Source organism: Varroa jacobsoni, unplaced genomic scaffold (genome assembly GCF_002532875.2).
Source record: "Varroa jacobsoni isolate VJ856 unplaced genomic scaffold, vjacob_1.0 scaffold_562, whole genome shotgun sequence".
NCBI classification, from domain to species: Eukaryota; Metazoa; Arthropoda; class Arachnida; order Mesostigmata; family Varroidae; genus Varroa; species Varroa jacobsoni.
This window is the reverse complement of record NW_019213464.1, coordinates 174635-194814: the sequence shown is the minus strand read 5'-3', so window position 1 is coordinate 194814 and position 20180 is coordinate 174635. Positions and strand designations below refer to the sequence as shown.

Here is a 20180-nt window from a genome sequence, read left to right as displayed (position 1 = left end):
CGCTAATAGCTTGCGCGCAATCTCAATAGCTTCCTTAAATCTTTTGCAACTATTAACTTTTCCGCGCATGCCTGCCCTTTTCATTGTCGTCGTCGTCTTCCTCTGATCCTGCGTACGATCAGTGACTGGCGTGTCGCAATGTTCATCTTTTTTTTTCTATGCAGACAGAATACCGCATGCTTGTCGTTTGGTACATGTTTTGACCAACCGTGTGACGAATATGCGAAGACCTCGAAAGCGGCCCGACGTGGGCTTTTAGTGGTGTCGTGTACTGGAGCCTGGGTCAACTGGCTAGTGCGCCACTTGCTTGTATTGTACAGCCCACGTTGAAGAACACACTGAAAGCAAACCTCTTGTTCGCCTTCTCCTGTGCGTATAATACAGCGACTTCTTGAGTCGGGTCCGACAGAGAAATGGAAAAACCGACGAGGTGAGAACGAGGAAACCAGGACGGGAAAGGAAACGCCAGAATGGCGGCGACGTACAGCATGTAACCCATCTGGAAACTGCAATTAAATCATGCGGCGACTGACGACGAGTAAGCACAAGTCACGTGTAGCAATGTACAACTGCAAGAGGTGCGGCAGCGGAATGGGGTGTTGCGTGACACCTATATAAAGAATGTCACACTTCGGAGTAGGCGACGAGCGAGCAAAAATGTGATGGTAACCGGCTAGAGGACAAAACCAGCGGGGTCTTTTACCAAGCTCTAGTCATTCTTTACCGTTTTCGTCGTCGTCTACCATCCTCGAGTAGCTTTCGTAAGATGATGACATCGTACGAGGCGATAATACACACAATGGCGGAAAGCAAATAATCTGGTATTATATATTTTGACGTCATTATTGTGCACAGGGAATGCCGTATGACCTAGCAGCATTGGTACAGTGTAAACGAACAAGAGCAGCACGAGAATGCTTGGTTAAAATTTTGCACCTTCATTCAGAGCACACATTACTTAATTAAAAGTCAATTGCAACCATGACGCTTTCGGAATCGGGCAAAGTGTCCTTATGATTCATTCGAGTTATTATGGTGGGTTTTTTTTTTAAAGAAGGAGATTCTATGCTGGGTTTAAGAGTTAGTGGCTCTAACAGCCAATCTTTGCTTCTGAGAATTTGAATTTACTGAAGTTGTTATTATTAACGACTAAGTCTACGTATATTCTTTAAATAACTATAATCTAATACAAAATCATGTTTGTCGTCTATGAATAGCTAACACTACTTGAGTAAGCTTGCCGGAAGTGAGACAGCGATGCTCAAGGAAGTATAATCGGGAATTTTGTCTCATTTCACCTTTAAAAGTTGCTTAGATGGCCGAAAACAATTGGAGGGAAGTCACAAGGATTCCTGTTCCTTTTCACCACTGGTGCCTTGTGACTACGTTTAGAAAAAGACCCGTAATATAATGTCCGAATAAGGTATGCTAACTTTTAAAGAGAGGGAGTGAATAGCTATCCGAGGGTTAGACTTCCTCTGAGATCAAACAGTTTTGCGAACTTAATTCTGAAACTAACAAAGTAGAGTTGGGCATTGTCTTAAGCTAGCAGGGGAACGTGTAAAGGCATCCTGTCACCTTCTTCCTAAAGATTTTATATATATATATATATATCATCCGTAATTTCTATGCAGGCCAATAAAATACTTTGGAACTCTTTAACGAGGCATACACTTTGTACACAAATTCATTTATCGCTTTGGAACCTGTTCACCCTGGCGTCCTATTTATGACAACGTTTGCACTGCCACCTACCCAATCCATCGCAAAACTAAAAATTACAGTTCTCATGTACTTTACAGGACACAATATGCAGTATATAATGATACATAGTGTGATACCAGTGGACGCAAATGTTATTGTGTAGTTGTTGTGGGAGATGTAGTAGGTAATAAGGCGGACTAATCGCCGGAGGATTAAGAAGAGTAAACCGCGCCTTGTGTAACAACCACAAAAGTAAATGACCGTAAAGCCGTCGCTACCACGACACTCACCCCCCTGAAACGACTGTTTTTCCGAAGTGTAGTACGTTTGCTTTATCTGTGTCAAGAAGGAGAGAAAGGGGCACTGCTTATTCCGCTCGAATTTTTTTCTTCGGTCGCTCGCTAAGCTTTGCTTAATGGAGGGAACATACTACAAAGGAAGACGATGTAACTTGCCACCGACGGCAAAGTAGCAGACACTCCGCTCTCGCTTTTCACGGGGTAGTTGGTAGAATAGTACTTTTGCTGCTTTTCTGTGGGAAAGAGGGCGTACTCACATGTTGCTGGCCTTTGGAAGAACTAGAGTGCTGTGATGCTGGAGGTGGGAGGCGTTGTTGGGGGGATCTGTTTGAGAACGAAATGCGTAGGTTAAATATCAGCCGGCACGCTATTTTGAGTAGCCCTATACCCATCTGTTCGAATGAAAAAGACCCGAAAAAGAAGCGGTGAAAAGACGTTCGAATGGGTACCGGATGACGCACGAACTTAGCCAAGGAGGTTTCTCGTTCATTGCTGGTCGTGAACCATTTGCTAAGGCCTTACTCTACGATAGGCTACTCAAGCTTTACGTAAGCAAGGAAAGAAACAGACGCAAAGGGGTGCTTGACTCAAAGGAAAAACCTGAGGCCGTTCGTATATGGTAAGGATTAGACAGAACATAGAAGAGGAGATCGCACAAACTGCATACGTCAATTTTGCGATTAGCAATACAATCTTGGCGGCAGTTCTCGCCGCCTGAGTTACTGAAGGAGGGCAAGCACCGAAGGTGCTGGCAGGCTTCGACGTCCTGAAACTTGCTTCTGTCCCAGACAGACGTTGGTTTGCCTATGAGTTGTACAGTGAAACAACACTTGAGCATTGTCAGGTATAAGGTAGGTCTTCTGCTAAACTGGGAGTGGAGCTGGCTGAAACAGAGGACAATGAAGTGTAAACGAATATAGTCTAGAAAAGGAGATCAATACGATGGATATAATAAACATTACATATAAATACAGGCTTGTATCTTCTTTCATTACCAGCAGCAAGACAGTATTTTTATATCCCACTTGCCTCTCCGATTTGCCCCCTCTTTCTCAGTATTTCTGAACCGATACATGACGGGTATCGCGCAATTTGATATTGTCGACATCTATCGTTCAAATAAAAGCGAAAAATAGTTGGCTTCTATATTTAGTTCGACTGTCCTTCGCAGGCAGGCGCTGTGCGTACAGACTCATATATATGAACGATGGAACTATAATCTGCTGAAGTCTTTCATAAATCATAAACATAGGACTTCCATATGGAGCTTATAAATATTTAAAATGAGCAATATTTCTTACGACAGTTATGTTGGACCTCCTTACTACATGTAACAAACGACCTTCAAAAAGTTGATTTGTTCTGGCGTACTAAAGCTGTGTAGAATTAACCTAGCTACAAAGGTTCTTTCTCGGTGCGCAGGAAAATTGTACATCCATAAGAATCTACATGCTTTACTAGTAGGAGCGCTTTTAATTGCACTTAAAGACTACCCCCCAAAGAGTAGGATAAGTACAATTTGAAGAAGTTATTATTATTACATAATTATAAAACAAATCTTACTCGAAACTATACGATATGAGCATTCGAGTGAAATTGTATTTCGGCCGTCTTCGCCAATAAGAAGACAACTATAAACGTATCACAGCATCACGTGCTGCTTATGCCCCATTAATTGTGTCGATACCTTGCTATCAAGTGCCGGCAATATTATTTGCCCCGACTCATAAATGCCACGGTTGCTGTTGACACTATTCAGGGTTGGAGAAGGGTTCTAGCGGTCTAGAAGCTTACCGCGCCCGCATATGTGCCGCATTCCTAGAGTCAAGTCGAGCCGTTGTTACGGACCATCACAGCGTTCGTTTTTCGTGTTCTCTGCTGGCGTTCAGCAGGATACCGGCCTGATGTTGCCTTCGATTTCTTCCGAGCCGCTTCTTTCCCCGATGTCTGTTCAGCATAGACTCAGACACAGTTGCTGGGCAGATACGTGACTATATAGGTATGCATAAAGACAGAAGGACAGACAAATAGCTGGGTAGTTTGTCCTATTACCCCTGTTCACACACCCCTTTAGGACTGCAACCTCGGTCCCTTCTCGTCGATTGCTTTGCCCTGAATTGGTCCGTTCCTACACCTCTGTCGTCTGGCCCCGCGGTTAGCCCTGATTCGAGGTCCGGTTGCAGGCACTTCGCTAATCACATATATTATTGCTGTTGCCTATGATGGCGGGGCAAGCGGAGGGTTCGGGTGCCAGCCATTTACTAGCCACAGCATAGTCCGTCACTTTAGAGTAATAATTTGAAGTGGGAGAGCACGAGCACAACAAGTACAGTCAGCTGGAGAAAAACGAAGCGACGCTAAAGATATATAGAAGATAAGGTCAATCTATGAGACGTGAAGTTATGTATCCGAAATGGCAATCAATTAGCAACGATTATGAAGTACGTCTCCTATTATCTGCCTACAATCTAGACAACTAGTCTAACTTCGTTTGCCCATTTACGATTGAATTACCAGCGTGTGCGACTAGATGGATTGCATTATGTTGAACAAATCACCGTTACTTACCTACGCCACCGACACTCTCATTGTCAAAATTATGTCGATACTTAAGCTGAACTCAGCGTCAAAATTTTAATGGCGTATTTATGTTTAGTGGGTACCGACGGCGAACAGCTCCCTCGAGGGAGTTCACCGGCTGGACCGAATGAAATAGCTTTGGCTCGAGATTTACTGTTCGTGAAAATATAACGCTGAACGATGGAGCGGACGTAAACAATAAGAAAAACGAAGTGAAAACTACTACCTGTGCCTCGTCACTATCGCCCCTCACCGCGGCCTTTACAGGATCCGTTCATAGACAGGAGCGTTGCTCTAAGCAGTCGCCACAATGTGAACCACTCCGAGAGGGTAGCTGACGACAACGATGAAAGCTAGAGATAGGTGATAGTCAGCTTGTTTCGACGCCACGAGGTGCTTCAGCAGTTGTACTCTGTGTGTACTGTGGGCGCTAGAATGGAGATTGGCTTAATGGATTGATCACACCGTCCTTGGAGCAAACGTGACAGCGGGCGCAAAGGGGCGATCCAACTGCTTCGCAAAGACAAACAATGCTGAAACCACACGAATTTATTTACTAGAACCGTTTGAGTGCTACTCACCTGTTCTACAGACGTGAACAAATGGCTAGAGTACATGGTGATCGTATGAGCATAATCCTTTTTTCATTAATTGATTAATGAAGCATGAGTCCTGAAACTAACAATATAAGGTGAACGTCAGATCAGTCTAAACTTCTTCGCATGTCCTTTCCATCACAATGGATAGGGTAATTAAACACCAAACAATCAACCTGATTCAAACGTTTGCGTTACTTTCAAAACAAGGTACAACTGGCAGAGAATATCGTTCTATCGTAGATTTAAATGAGGGGATTAAGCTCATTGGGCTTTCCTACAAAACTGATCGTTCCGAAATTCAATGTTTGCCATAGTATCATACACTGCATCGTGGGCTCGGAACGACCGAGAAAGTCCTTCGTGCAGTATCTGAAGTCATGTTAGAAAATTTGAACATTCCAGTTTTCCGCTGATCGAAACAGCTGGGTCTATGGCATAGCGTTTTTTTCTATGAAATCCTCGGCATTCAGTCTGGTCGAGCTAGAAACTCAAGTCTATGAGCCATGTGAAGCGTTGTAAGCTTCTGTCACAGGCCTACGGTCATCCATAAGGCGACCTCAGCTTTACAACTATATCAAAATATGGTACTATCCTGTCAAATGATGTGACACAGAGCTGACTAGACCAGTGGCAAATGAAAATTGTTTTATATGAGAACCCTCAGTTTATTTGCAAACGACAACCTAGAGCATAGAGGACCTTACGGTGCCAAGGCTGAACAAGTCTTACGCTTAGCTACTGATAGTTCTTACGACAGGGTCCTAGCAAAAGACCTACTGTAGACAAAACCAGATGAGTTTGACTTGCACAATATTCAGTTTCAGTAGAACGCCGCCACCTGCACTACATACTCGAAACCCGGAAGTTATTGCCGACGAACTTCGGTGAGCGGGCAATCTTTGTAGAGGCTTTGTGTGTCATTCACATGTCGGCCCAACTTATTCAGCCGCTGAACATTCTCTGCAAGGTCTTTTGAAAAACCGATTGCATTAATCCATTCTGCCTTCCAAAATAGCGAATGTGATATAAATTAATGACGATCACGCTTAGGTCACGTACGAAAGTTACCAGAAGTCGTATACAGCGTTTTGAGCTTGTATATTAAATTCGATGAAATTATTCGAGTAACATAGTACTAAAAACATAGCGTTCACAAGAGCGGTACCCTATCCAATGCTTTCGACCGAGCTGTCACTACCGGTAAGCCCTTGCTCCCACCTCGATCCATGTTACTCAAAAAAGATCCACATGCGTGGTAGTCGTCGCAGACGCCTCGTCGCCTCGCAACATGCCCCAAATAAGCAGGCTGAAGTAGATGGACAACAGGATTGTCCGTAGCTCAACGTTGCCATGAGCTAAGCTCGAAGATTTTTTCCTTCGATAAAAGTGCAAAGACGTACTATATACGGAACCGTTTACGAGGTACTCAGAACTGGCTCCTTCATCGTGTTGACAGCATTTCACCGACCTCCACTACCGCCGCCATCGAAAGTCGTTTGCTGCACGAGTCGTCGTTACAGAACAAGCCTCTGTGGCTTGCATAATTGTTCCCTTATTTTCATGCTCTAGTCGCTACCGTTATTATCGTCGGTGTAATCCTCTCACCGGCGTAGAATAGCTCTGCGCGTATAATCTGTAGCCGTCCATTGTCTCATACAATAGCAGCTATGGCGGCTCTGGAAGCTATCAATTCTAGAGGTCAGTGTAGAGCTAGGACGTTTAAGTGTAATCGTAGGCGAAAACAGAATTGCAGGAATCAGAATCGAAGATGTGCCTTTCGTCGATAATGTTCGGAATCCACTGTACAGTAGTGGACGTCTAATAATGAAAAGCAAATGTATACTACGACGGGTGATATGAAGACCGTGATAAAAAAAAAATGCAGGCAGGGACTAATGAGGTTGAAGGTTTATGTTAAACAATAACGTTGCCTATGTATGCATCGAATATGGAGTATGGGGCGTGTTAAGCGGAATAGGTAGTTGAGTATGATTTTTAGCATCAACTAATAATCCTACATGAAAAGTGCAACTATTGAGCTGACGGGCCACTAATCCTTCCTGATCTGTTCTTAAAATATCAGAATACGTCTTTTCAGTATATTTTAGTCGGATATATCACCGGAATAGTTCTTAGGTGCTCCATGGTTGCATCTTCGTCCCACTTGTCCGATGAAATGAAAACTTCAACGGCTGATGCTAGTGCGCCAGAAAGCAACAAATCAATGATCTCATTAGGCTTAATTGTGAACGCTTAACCTAGGCCAAACCTATTCAAGGCCGAGAGTGGTTAGCTATGCTCGTCTTTAGCCACCTCTCAATACTTCTGATTTAATGTGCCTGTCAAATTCTTATTGGTTAAACTGCGTACTAAGCGATCCGGCTTGACATCTTCTTTTTTTGGAAGCACTGCTATATTCTTAGCTCATGTTTTTTACCTTCGAAGCATTTATATATAGCGGAGTACCAACCGTGAAACACAATTTCTAGTTCGTGCCATGCGGAAAGTCAAAACAGGTAATTCTGTTATGCTACATTGTGCATGGCCGAGATATAAACCTTCTTACTCTATTGACTTATCTCGACACGCATGATAAGTGTAAAAATAAAATTGTATTGCATAATAAATAATAATAAAGGCAAGCACTATTATGATTTGCCCTGTTCCAGCGTCAAAGCCAAAACAATGCGATGGGATAGACGAAACCACTTCGGTGTTCCTCCTTCTTTCAATGCCCCCGAGGAGCGAACGAAATTTGACATATCTCATTTGTCTGGTCACGCGAATCAAATCGCAGGCCACTCAAAGACAAAGTTAGGAAGAGTAGCTAAATAAAAACAAACCTGCGTGAAACCATACCAGACTCTAACGTCGGTACCAGAGCTAGCCTAATCCGCTTCAAGAGTGCAATAGATTCTATTTGGCATAAAGGAAAACCTCAAAGAACGGTAATCCGTTGGTGAAAATATACCTGGCTGCTACGAGTGAGTCCATTCATTTCCTCTTCGATGTGTCTCAAATACCGGAATAGGATCACACACTAACTTCTTACTAGGTCACAAATCAGATCTATTCCTCATCTCAACTTCCGTTGTCTGGGCTTACGTGGGCATCCCCGTACACCTAGTCAGTTGCACTGTTCTTCTTTCAATTCAGCGTCACCTAGAGGAGAGTCGCTACGTTCATATCGGGCCAGCTCCCTTTCCACACCCCCAATGATCCCTATGAGCCCCCTATCACGACCGCAACAATATAGACTGGTTTATGACGTTTTACGTTCGACATTTGTTTTCACATTGGCCTTCGCTTGGCTACCGGATCCTGTAAAATATTGCTGTTGAGGTGCCTCGTGGACTGTCTTCGGGGATGATAGGGTCTACGCGCAGCAAGAAGGAGCTTTTCCTCTTCCCGTAAAAAGCCTCCAAATCTGACATGAGAAAAAATGGCACCGAAGCAGTCTCAATGTGGTGCGTGTTTGCCCTAGACATACAGTCCGCCCACCCGTGGTCATCCGAAGATATTCAGACTATAACAGAGTATGGGGCTGTCTAAGTGGGATCGTGGTCGAATATTGTAGGGAAGCTGAAGCCATACTTGGTCGGAGAATATTAATCTGCATTATCTGTACGCCGTACAGGTCGTGAGGGAGGCACGCTATAAGAAGCCATAAGATCGTGGGTGCTAAATGCTACTAACAACGTAACGCGGGGCTGTGATATGGTTTGTCTACGCGTGATCTATATTATGAATATTGGCCCTATCTAGCTGGGTCTGACGTTCTGAAAGACCAAACGGCTGGCATACCGGTAGCTGTTATTTTGTGTCTCAATTTGTTGTTGGTCTACCTGAGTACTCTGCTATTGTTGCTCTCGACGTTCCCGCGTATTTTGGTGTCTTTCACCATCGCCCTGTATTTCTCTCTGCTTTCCGCTTTCTTCGCAACTTTTTTGAGTATCGTCTAGCTTCGTTTATGGAGTTGCCTTTGGTTCAGCCATTTTACGCGAATATCGTTTCAAGCGCTTGAAAGTTGATAAAGCTAAATAGATTTTTGGATATTTTTGGCTAAATGGAATGGACGATGATATTGATAAAGTGGCTTAATGTAACTAAGTTTACTCTAACGTCAGCTAATAGATGACCGCATATGTTGATCCAAATAGATACGTACCCCAAAACGTCGAGGCGCACGAGAATAATGGCTGTACGATTCAATAACGTATTGGCGTATTTTATTTGAAGGTCATTACAAAAGTATTGCCTTTCTAGAACGATCAATCTAGTCAATGCATATTAGAGCAGCTTCATTTGCTCTCAAGAAAAAAAAAAACAGCATCTGTAGTAGTTATGCATTGCAGATCAAGCTACATACTTAGGAATCTTTTCGAGGTCATCAACTGCGAGTGCGGTAACCGTTAAATAATACAGACCTCACAATCGTCAAGCATCGTTACTACTGTGTCGCGTGAAGCGTATAGACCTTAACACACGCTATCGTATGTTTCTATATAAAAACGATATATTTTCTATCGATGATTTCGATACGACCAACAATTCAGTAGCAATTGTATGGCGATACAAATATACCGATCTTCATTAGCGTGCATGGCTTACGAGCTCAATGGATGTCAACGTATCCACACAGCCAATTTTAAGAACACGAACCGGCCATAAATTTTTTACTCGATAACACAACGGGATCTGTAGCAAAATGACAACTCGACCCACATCAATTTCTACCTCATATAGCTTTCTCCTATCTAAATGAACGCTTACGCGCACAGGCACGACCGCAATCACCAAAGCCTTCTACTCTTATTTATTACAACTGAATTATAATATTACAAACAACTGTATGTTTTGACACGGATTTATTCATGATCACCCCTGCGATCCATTTGGGCAATCTACAACATTAGCCGCACTTTGATTTGTAGAAAACAGGACGCGTTGGAAGAGAACAGGAGCGAAAGGATTTACACACTGAGTCGCCGCGTGGACTGCTTTAAAAGTTCCCCATCGGGAACTATTAGCGTTGCCCAAACAGGACAAGGAGGGGCCCGAGAGGTTTGTACCTTTCGCGTCCTGCGAGCCGAATCCGATTTCTCCCACACGTCATCACATTCAGTACGCCATATTCGGGCTACGAATTTTCCAGGTTTGAAATTCTAGGTTAGACAGTGCTTGTATTTAATATATATATATATGTCAGTGACTCTTACAGCTTGTACGCCATTCAGCACGGCAAATACCCAACGTCGATTGCCCTATTTTTTTTGTGAAACCAGCTGAAAAGATAGCACTGGTACAAAATAGTAATCCAAAGGCCTCACACAATTAAACGACCCAGCAGGTCCTAGACCTGCTCGAGCAATAATACTTGCCAATTCTGTAATTTGGTTAGTCGTTATTTTTCCAGTCCTCACAAAATTGCCATACACGAGAGATGGTCTCTCGAAAACTTCTTTCGCTCTTTGTTCGAGGAAGCAAAATCTTAAAACACTGCGCCATACCGAGCCAGCATGAAGACGACATTTTCTGCATGGATCGGGTCTACAGAAATAGATTTGAGGAGCAAGAGAAACTGTAATAAGTGAAAAAAACGAACAAAAAAAAAAACTGTGAAGTTGACTAACTTGAAAAAAAAGACGCATACTATTGTTAATATTAAGGCCTTTCTTCCAGTCAGCCATGGGCCCCCACGAATACCGACACTAAATGAGGCAGTCCTACCTATGATTTCATGTAACTGAAGAAAGGCTTACGACGGCCCATCGTATCTAACAGGATCAATCAAATGTGTTTAACAATATGACTAACGTTCACTTTGAGAGACGATACGGGAACACCATACACCATGTACAATATACGGACAGTTTAAGAGGAGTGAAACAGTAAATGGAGTTATATATCGAAAATATTCTAAAGCACGAATCGGTTACAACTGAACACTACCGCTGACGACGCGTATATAAGGCTTGCTTTCAAACGTTCCATATATTACCACTGTCAAAAATACGTACAGGCACGATTTCGTGTGATCGTATTAATGCTTGATTCGCCCCATGGATTTGGGCAGTTATAATAAATTGCATCAAGTTTGTTTTGCCCGCTAGTCCTCTGAAATCTTGTATCATTTCCTATGACGGCCTACTGCATTGTTGTAGAATTCGAAAGCTGCAACCATAGCCTTCACAATAAGAAGTAAGCGCCGTATAAACTGCCTTCGTTTTCTATGGTGTTTCTAGTTTTTTATGCACTTTTTACATACACACATTGCGTTGTGAAATGTTCCAGAGCAAGACATACAACGCTTCGATCATGGCGCGTTTATTAGTTTGCGGGTCAAAACCGTCCAGATGCCGTACAGACGTTTAACTTAAACGCCCGATGACTTCCTGCTGACCGACTTGCGCGCTTAGTCAAATTCGTATTACGTATAATTCATCATTGTTGGTCTTCTACGGTGTCTCTTATCGTCCCAGCTCATGCTGAAACGTCAATGCAGGGACTTCGTGGCTGTGTCGACTGTTTTTGCAGGCTGTGTACGAGTGTCTGCTCTAGCCTGTCACTTCGCTGTCTTGCTACTGCAGTAACCATTGCCGGTACCAAAAGCAGTCTGGACGTACGTGGCAAATCGCCAGTTACAAAAAAAATAGCTTTGTATCTTCTTGGTTCTGCTACGCTCGTACGCTCGCACGAATGATGACTCTTGACTGAATCCCATATCGCATATAACAGCCGAAAATAGTAAACAAAAACATAAACGATACGTGTCTGCGTTGTCGTACTGGGGACACGTGGCCATATATGAACGGTATCTTCTACTATCCGAAAAAGATGTTGCTTTGTAAAAATCTAGTGATTCATAGCGTAGAGGTTCATCGTTGTCAAAAATCATATCACTGGAGACGAGCTCGTTCCGATAAGCAAATACCACTATTTCCAATGCTTGTGAATTAGACGTAAGAATTGGAAACAAAGCGCTAAAGTGTACGGTTGATTGTACCATAAAACGATCGTGCCAGAGTCGCTCCGCCAAGACATAGCTACGAACGAATACAGATGTTTTTTATTATTCTTACTAAACAAAAAATCACTCTCTAATCAGTGTTTCTTATTCTTAGTTTTTCGTCAATAGTCACAATGGGCAACTGTAATTTCCACCAGCAATTTGACTGGCTAAATATTAGCGTGTCAAAAAAAAATATCGATAGACGCTGGGCCCAGTCACTCTTACAAACTTCATAGATCATTGAGGTATATTATAAAGGTTATGACGGATCACTTTTCAAAAAAACGTAATGGATTGTTTTCCACGGTACCGAAGCGTTACTAATTCGAACGACATGGCTGGGACCTATACGGCAAAACGCTTGATACTTTCTTGTCACAGTTATATCATCGTTACTTCAAACCCCTAAGCACTTCAATCGTACTAATAACGTTGTTGTGTACAGGGGAAGGAAACGCTTTAAAGATACTTGCATTTCAGACCATCTTGCAGACTACGGAACGCTGTTGAATACGGTTACATACGCTACAAGTTGAAATTAAATTTCGACGCTCTAGTTCAGGCAGAGTCTTATGCTCAATGTCAATATATTTGGACACAGTTTAATTGAAAGTTCAAGCAGATACCCGATCGGGTTTATGTATAGCTAGATGATCGTACTGCTAGAATTTCGTGAAAGACATCTAGAGGCAATGCTGAAACAAGGCAGTCTCCGTCTTCGTTGCATATTGTCCTTAATCCATACAGAGCCACCCGTTCTCAGTATGTCAACTTGAGGGTAACATTTACGCAATGACCAGATCGCTGATGCCGTATGTAACAATCGAAAACGCACGTTGCCTTATCATAAACCTAAATACAAAGATTGAGCCCATTTACAGGAACGGTTATTAGATGTTTAGCACGGTGCGACAAGCATGTTGCAGGTCTGCATGTATTGCCACACAGCTTATGCACTCATAAAAAACATCTAAAAATATCAGCTCTTGTTGGTTGAAAACTTCCTGTAGCCAAAAGTTTGATTTAGGCAAATTTCCTCGAGTTATGCATCCCAAACATCCCTGGAAACATCAAAGGAGGTAATTAGTTAATTGTTCATAGAACACGTATTCCACGGAAGTCTCGTTTTGTCCATGCAGCTGAATATGAATAGATTTCTTTTATGAAGTTCTATAAATGACCAAGTTTATAAACGGTCTGCAGTTCTGAAAAAGCTATATAAAAAAAAAAAAAAAAAAAACATATCGGACAAGAAATATCATTAGTTACGTCGGATTAAAGTTAAGAGCTACTGAAAATTGTGTGTTTCTCATTGAAGTCGTAAGGGAATTCCTATAGGGGCCGCCTAAGTGGGATCATACCCGAAGCACAATGGCCATTGTGGTATCATTATGATGTCCATTGTATTTAAATATATTGACGATTGAAAATTGATGAATCGGAAATTACCGTTACGTTTACTATTCTTTACTGACGGCACAAATGAATCGTCATCGTTGCCCAGAGGTCAATTACAGCAAACGATCAATGAATTAGTTTAAAAAAAGGCCGAAAATATCTCTTGTTGGTGAAGCGTACTAATAAAGGATAACGTTGTAAAAGATTCATTGTCGATGTTGATAACCGTAACATCCTAATAAGAATGAGGATAAGAGCTTCTATCTATTTGTTTCCAAATCGGAAATGAATTAGGTACCGTTAACTAAAATTGTAGCTTCGTTAATTCATGTATTCAGTTGAAGTTAAATAGTTGAGATTGCAATGGAAGCTTCAGAGCCCGGTCAGCATGCGGTAACTTCCACAAACTTTCGGTGAAAGATACGCTTTGCTTCCCTCTAATCTATTCTTTCGCCGCGAGGTGCGCTGTTCAAGACACGCAGTATTTTATATCACATTGGGATCGTTGTAGCCCCTACGTTAGTAACCCAAATTTCAGCCAATCACAGACTCCCTTCAACGCGTATTTCCCGCAGAATTATATATATTTACAAAAGTGATATCTATTAAGTGAACTTTTGAAACTTAAACTTGAACTTTTAGCGATAAAATGAATATTTGCGGTACACGGCTCACTGGGAAAAGTGTTGCGTTTATTGATCTTTCCTACTCCCTTAATGATTTATTATTATTTGTTTAAATGTCTATTGTATTAACAGATAAATCTCTCTGTATTGATATACAGTAGTGACATTGTTGTGGACCTTGCGACTTGTTCAACCTATATCAGCTAGGGCTGATTTCATAAAAGCATTTCTCTTACTATACTTAATTTTCTCATACTTTGATTAAAGTCGACGCCCAAAGTCTAATCCCAGCTTCAAAGGTCCGAAAAATCGTATAATGGATGGCAAGAACATGTTTTTTTTTTAATTTATTTCGTGTTTTCTTTACATGTGTTGTTAAGTTCATTCACTTTTAGTGAATGATATGGACCATTATTCTATGCATCGATATGCAACTTCCATCGTTCCGCTTTGTGGTTCGATCGTTTTTTTTTTCAGATGAAGACCAGCGTGAAGGTTGCCCACAAAACAGGGAAGAAGCTGCCGCGTTGGGTCGATCCTGTCTGAGGAAATGTAAAAGCGACGAGGACTGTATATCGTCGAAGAAGAAGTGCCTCTGTGATGGACTCTGTGGCTGGAGTTGCGTCAGACCTGGTAAGTGATCCGGCAGTAAACGCTTTGTGCTCTCATTGCGTTAGCCCTTTTGTCGTCATAATCACAATCGAGCTATAGCAATAAAGCTATCAGTATTTCGTTGTTATTAGCTTTGCTCTAGGCATTGTTGCGTTGGCCAAATAGCACGAGACAAAGGCTAAATGAGCGAGAAATCTGCTTGTGTAGTAGTAGTAGTAGCAGTAGTAGAAATAGTAGAAGTAGTAGTAGTAGTAGTACTAGTAGTAGAAGCAAAAACTTCGCTGAAGCCAAAACCTATTGGTAGGCTTCGCGGCGATTGCATTATACAGGGTGAGGTAAACATTTTTTTGAAAGTTTGAGGGTATTTATTTCACATTTGTAGATCATGTTTATTTTTGTAAACCACACTTGCCAAATGACTTCTTTTCAAACTCTTTCAATTTTTACAATATACGAAGTATAGTAAAATAGCTATCACATGTTAGAAAAATATAATCAGATAGAATAGAATATAGATTTATATCCTACCCTTGGCATCTCTATACTTCTACTGTACTTTTCTCTATTTAGTATGGGCAGCGCCTCGATTTGTGAATGAAATTGAGTTTTTTTGTGACAAGGTGGGCGGTGGCGGTACGAGATGAACAAACGAGTCAACGGTCTACTACCAAAAATCAGGCTAACTACAATATAAGTTCTATAGCAGGGTTCTTCTACGAGATGCTAGAAGTTGTAGCACAGCAGTGGTTTCTTGTTCTGCTATAGGCCGCGCCTCCAGCTTAGGCCCTCCCCACTATCCCGCGGCCCGCTAGCAGTGTGATGCCAATGAACGCTAACTTTTAATCCTTCATTTCGAGATGGCGGCTGCAGTGCCGGTGTTGGCAGGAAAGAAGGAGGGCCATTGCAAGTGACGAGTGAGCAAATACGCTGTACTGAGACTTGCCCAAGTTATAGTTGGTAGGCAAGTCGAAGGCAATGTATACCATATGCCACTGTCACACCGTTCGCTCATCGAAATATGGTATGTGGATATGCCTTGATGAGGCTCCGTTCTTCGCACAATGAAAGATTCCGTTCTTTGCGTCGCTCTGCCTCTACAAACGCACCCCACACCTCAAAAGAAGTTCCACTAGACCTCCTCCCATACACCTTCTTCCAGGCCCCTATGAGCCAACAGCCCGTCTCTGGGGTCAGCGATAAACGAGTAACATCCAACAAGCATCTCGGACCCGTGGCAGAAACCCTCAAATACACTCAGCCACAGCGTCATATCGGTCAGCACTCGATGCAACACGTGGTCGGCTATATGTTGGTCTGTAGTAGGTGAATTCGAAAGCTTTGCCCATGTGTGCTGCCATGCCCTGTGTTATTTTGAAGTCAACTCTCCTAACAGATCCAGACGCATGATTTAATTTTCTTTTTTGGCGTAACCAACGCCACCGCTTCCTTAACGCCTTAAGGGAGCGAACACAAGCCGCACAGTTACTATCATAATATATGAGCAAGGTAATAATCGTGTTGCATATAAATCAGCTAAAACTACGGGAGTCGAGGTCGGCAAACTGGTACGTCAGAAAAGGGATCAGAAGTGCGCATACTGCTGCAATAAAGTCTATCCGACGACAAATCAAGTGCTTAATGGATGGCCACGAGTTTAGCCTGATCCGGATTAAAAGCAGTCGACTGTGTTTATCAAATTATGGTACGGATACAGGCACCAAACGGGTCATTACAAGATAAATAAGAAAAATATTTCCCAAGCCTTTTCCAGAAAAAGCGAGCAGAGCGCCCTTTTCAGCACTGATTCCGAAAGGCAAGTTTGCAATCTTCCAACGCAATACTATCACATTCCTTTATTCTAATTTACCTTTCTGGTTTCGGAACAACAGAAGGCTTTATACGTCGTTACTGATATAGGTCTCGCGTACAGTGTAATCTTTCCAATTTTCCTCGATCATTCAGCCAACTCAGCAAACTCGTCGCTAAGTGTATGGGCGCCGCTGCGTACGCGGTCGTGAAACGTAACGAATTTCAATCTAGAACATTTAAGGCCGAGTTTGGGCCTTTCTATTGGCTTTGCTAAACGATCTTGCCTGTTTTGTTAGTGGTCGACAGGGGCAACCGACAACGCGCGCAAATTAGCTGACCAAAGCAAATGTGACAGTTCATAGTGTCGGTATGCAGCGCGGAATTGATAGCAGACAAACACGTGGTGGGTGTTCGGTCATCGTAGGGTGTAGAACTTGCGGGAGTTTTGGCACTAACACTATCTTTTTATTGTTGAGAACAACTTTAGAATTTTCGTAAGCTTAGCTAGAGGGTGTCGTGTGGTACAATGGTCATGGAAGGAATAGGATTCATAAAAAAGGTGAGCTTAGTCAGTTTCTTGTCCCTCTCGCGATTAGTGTCACACAACAATGAACTCAATTGCGTACACAACGCTGTCTGTTACACTTTTTGCTTGACCTCCGATGCCACTACAGTACGCTGATTAAAAAGGGAATCGGACCAAATAAAGGGAGAAGTTCAAATTTTTTTGAAGGTCCTTGCTTTTCTGACTTGTTTTGCCCCTTTCACAAAGTGCCCCCAAGGCGTAAGACCCGACGAGCGTATAGAGGTTCTCTCATGTTGAGTTCTCTCAACGCCGCCGCTGCTGTGGCCCGTAACCCAAAGCTCCGCAACGGCCTCGCATCTCTGGAACGCTTCGCTCTCCTATCGGAACAGCAGCAATCGCCGACATCGGATAAGTGTGTGGCTGGTCGGATCGTCAGTCGGTCGAGCGATTGAATGAACGGGTGTTAAAATAGCTGATGGCTGCACTTATATCCCAATGAGATGGAAAAGAAAGATCGTAGCGCCGCTGTTGGTTCTACTCGGAAGCGTCTTTTTCTGACGACCACCGGAACCACTGCGTTCCGTGGATCCATGAATCGTTACATGTTCTGGCCGGATTTGCGCTGTGTTAGATTAGCAGTGCTGGTTTTTCTGCGGCAGCCCGAGGAGACGGAGCGAATGAACCGAGCTCTGGCGGGGGATGAGGAGGGTTTTGGGCTGCTTCTTTTACCCTTTTTCGTTTCTTCCCTTTCTTTTCGCTGGTCCCGCTTTGCTGCTACATCAGTCCCGCCGCGCACTCGGAACCGCCAGCAGCGCTGATTTGTCGCTTATGGAAAAGCGGCAGTTGAGGGTTCTAGTAAGCAAAAGATCCTGTCTGGACTCCAAATGCGTTGAGCACTCCGTCGTAGGAAGTGTTTCACTGAGTGGCTTTCCTATCTATCGGCACCAGCCGTCGCAAACCGACGTAGGCAGTAGCACTTCACGCTGCTCTTTAGTTGTTGCTGCCGCTGGAGAATAGTCGTGGATAGCTAGCGGTATATTCACTGTGCACCTAAGGAAAACTTCTGCTCGTAATGCTGGTATTGTTACCATCACTTCTGTTAGACGTTGCCCTATCAAAAAGGACGCAACTCTCTGGTTTTTCAGGTTTTGTTCGCCCAATGACTGCGTTATAGCAGACAAAAGGGAACGGAACGTAATACCGCTGAGCGGTGTTAAGCAACTCGTGTTTAAGCTGACATCGTAATCCAATTTATGCCAATAATATGTCTGTCTATTAAGGAGGTTTGAATAGATGTTCTGCTGAAACATGTGTTATGGTACTGCTACGCTATATGTCAGTTTTTGTAACGTGTCCATGTTTTAGCGAAATGAAAATGAGTATTTCGGAAAAAAGTGACCATAGTCAGAAGAACTTGATTTTTAAATGTCTTGATGTCCTCGCGTACGAAAATACGACGCAGCATCTCAATCTCGGGGTCTTCGTTTAAAAAGAACGCTGCCCTTTATCGCGCGCTATACATATATGACTTACGCTTGTCAAGCGTAAGGACCCTAAATTCATGCCTAAGCACTGTAAGTAGCGTCGGAATGGTAAAGAATATAAGAATATAGATACTGAAATAATTTTAAAGGTGTGTTAGAATTATCCAAAATGCATTGTATTAACAGGTTTGACCTTATCTTATCGAAAAAGACGCAAGAACTTGAGAATATAGAAGTATCTATAGAAGTACTCTTAGCCTTACTGTTAAAATACATAGCATGAAGGCCATGAGCAGCATATAAGGACAGCTAAATTAGAATTTTTGCCTGTTTCCATTGGTGATAAACATTGGTTTTGTATCATTTCCGGTAAAACTCCACTCCCCGTACTCAGCATTTCATGCTTACATAATTACTATAATATAATACTATAAGATCAGGTTCCATTAACAGTTGGTGAAAAGTCAACATATACACTAGTATGTCTTCGCATGAGGACCAGAAAGCAGAATGTTTTTCCTTCTTTCGTTGGCTTTCGTATCACACAACATAATCGAGTTTCCCCATTGCTTTCACAACAAGTGCTAGAGATCGAATGTGGGTAGAATTAGCGTCTTCCTCCTCTTGTGGGCTTAATTCAGCCGTTCTTCGGTCGGCATCATTTAAACTAGCTTTTGCTGATGAAGGCAAGGTGCTCGGAGGTTCAGCAAAGGCCTGTGACTTACTACCTCTATGGGTTACTAAGTACATTGACACAGGTAGCCGGCTCGCGCTCATATACACACAACGACAGACACACAAACAGCAAACTTCTCCAGAAAAAGTCTTGCCGAAGTGGAAGAAAACGAATTTCTGCCCAACTATAGCCTTGACGACTCATTGGCAAACCCTCGGGGATACTGAAGTTGGTTAGTTGGATGCAAACCTATTCTGTAAAAAAGGGCTGTGCTGACTCGAGCAATGGGTAGACAGCAGCGGCGATGACAGTGTCAAGGACTCCTGGCCGACTTCCTATGCGTTCTTCCATCCTCGTCACTATCGGGGCTTTTTCTTCCTTTGCGAGATCCTCCATCCTACGACGGACAGCAATACTAGCACCAATGAAGCAGAAGAAGCAACAGAGAGCAACCTTACTCTTTAACATAGCTTTTGTCATCACTTGTTAACCGTCAACGTCATTGAATACTGTAGTAGAGAGGCCTAACCTTACAAACAGCGCTCGTTGTACTACTTCAATAATTTCCCATACCCAAGCTGTCTGACTGTGAAGATGTTCATTTAGTTTATTATCGTTCTATTGAATGAGAATATCGTAGGTGCTCGGCTTGGGAATCACTGTCGCCATAGACAGGGAGTGCTATCTGACCGCGTCATAGCGTATAGACGAAGCTGGAATTATCCTGATAGCGTTTAACGTGGTGCAGCGTGAGTATTGAATTCCGCTTAGCCAGTATGGATGTTCGCATCATCATCGTCGTCATTGTCATCGTCAACGAGCATCAAATGCTTCCGTCAACTCCACAGACAGGGT

General features: G+C 42.9%; 1 protein-coding gene across 1 annotated transcript in view; it reads left to right on the top strand.

Annotated features, from left to right (window-relative positions):
• Hasp (Hig-anchoring scaffold protein) overlaps positions 1-20180 on the top strand; it is a 240687-nt gene that overhangs the window by 94432 nt on the left and 126075 nt on the right. Inside the window, exon 5 of the mRNA XM_086968731.1 lies at positions 14696-14851. Within this exon, the coding sequence (XP_086824857.1) occupies positions 14696-14851 (156 nt within the window). The remainder of the gene's footprint in view (positions 1-14695; positions 14852-20180) is intronic.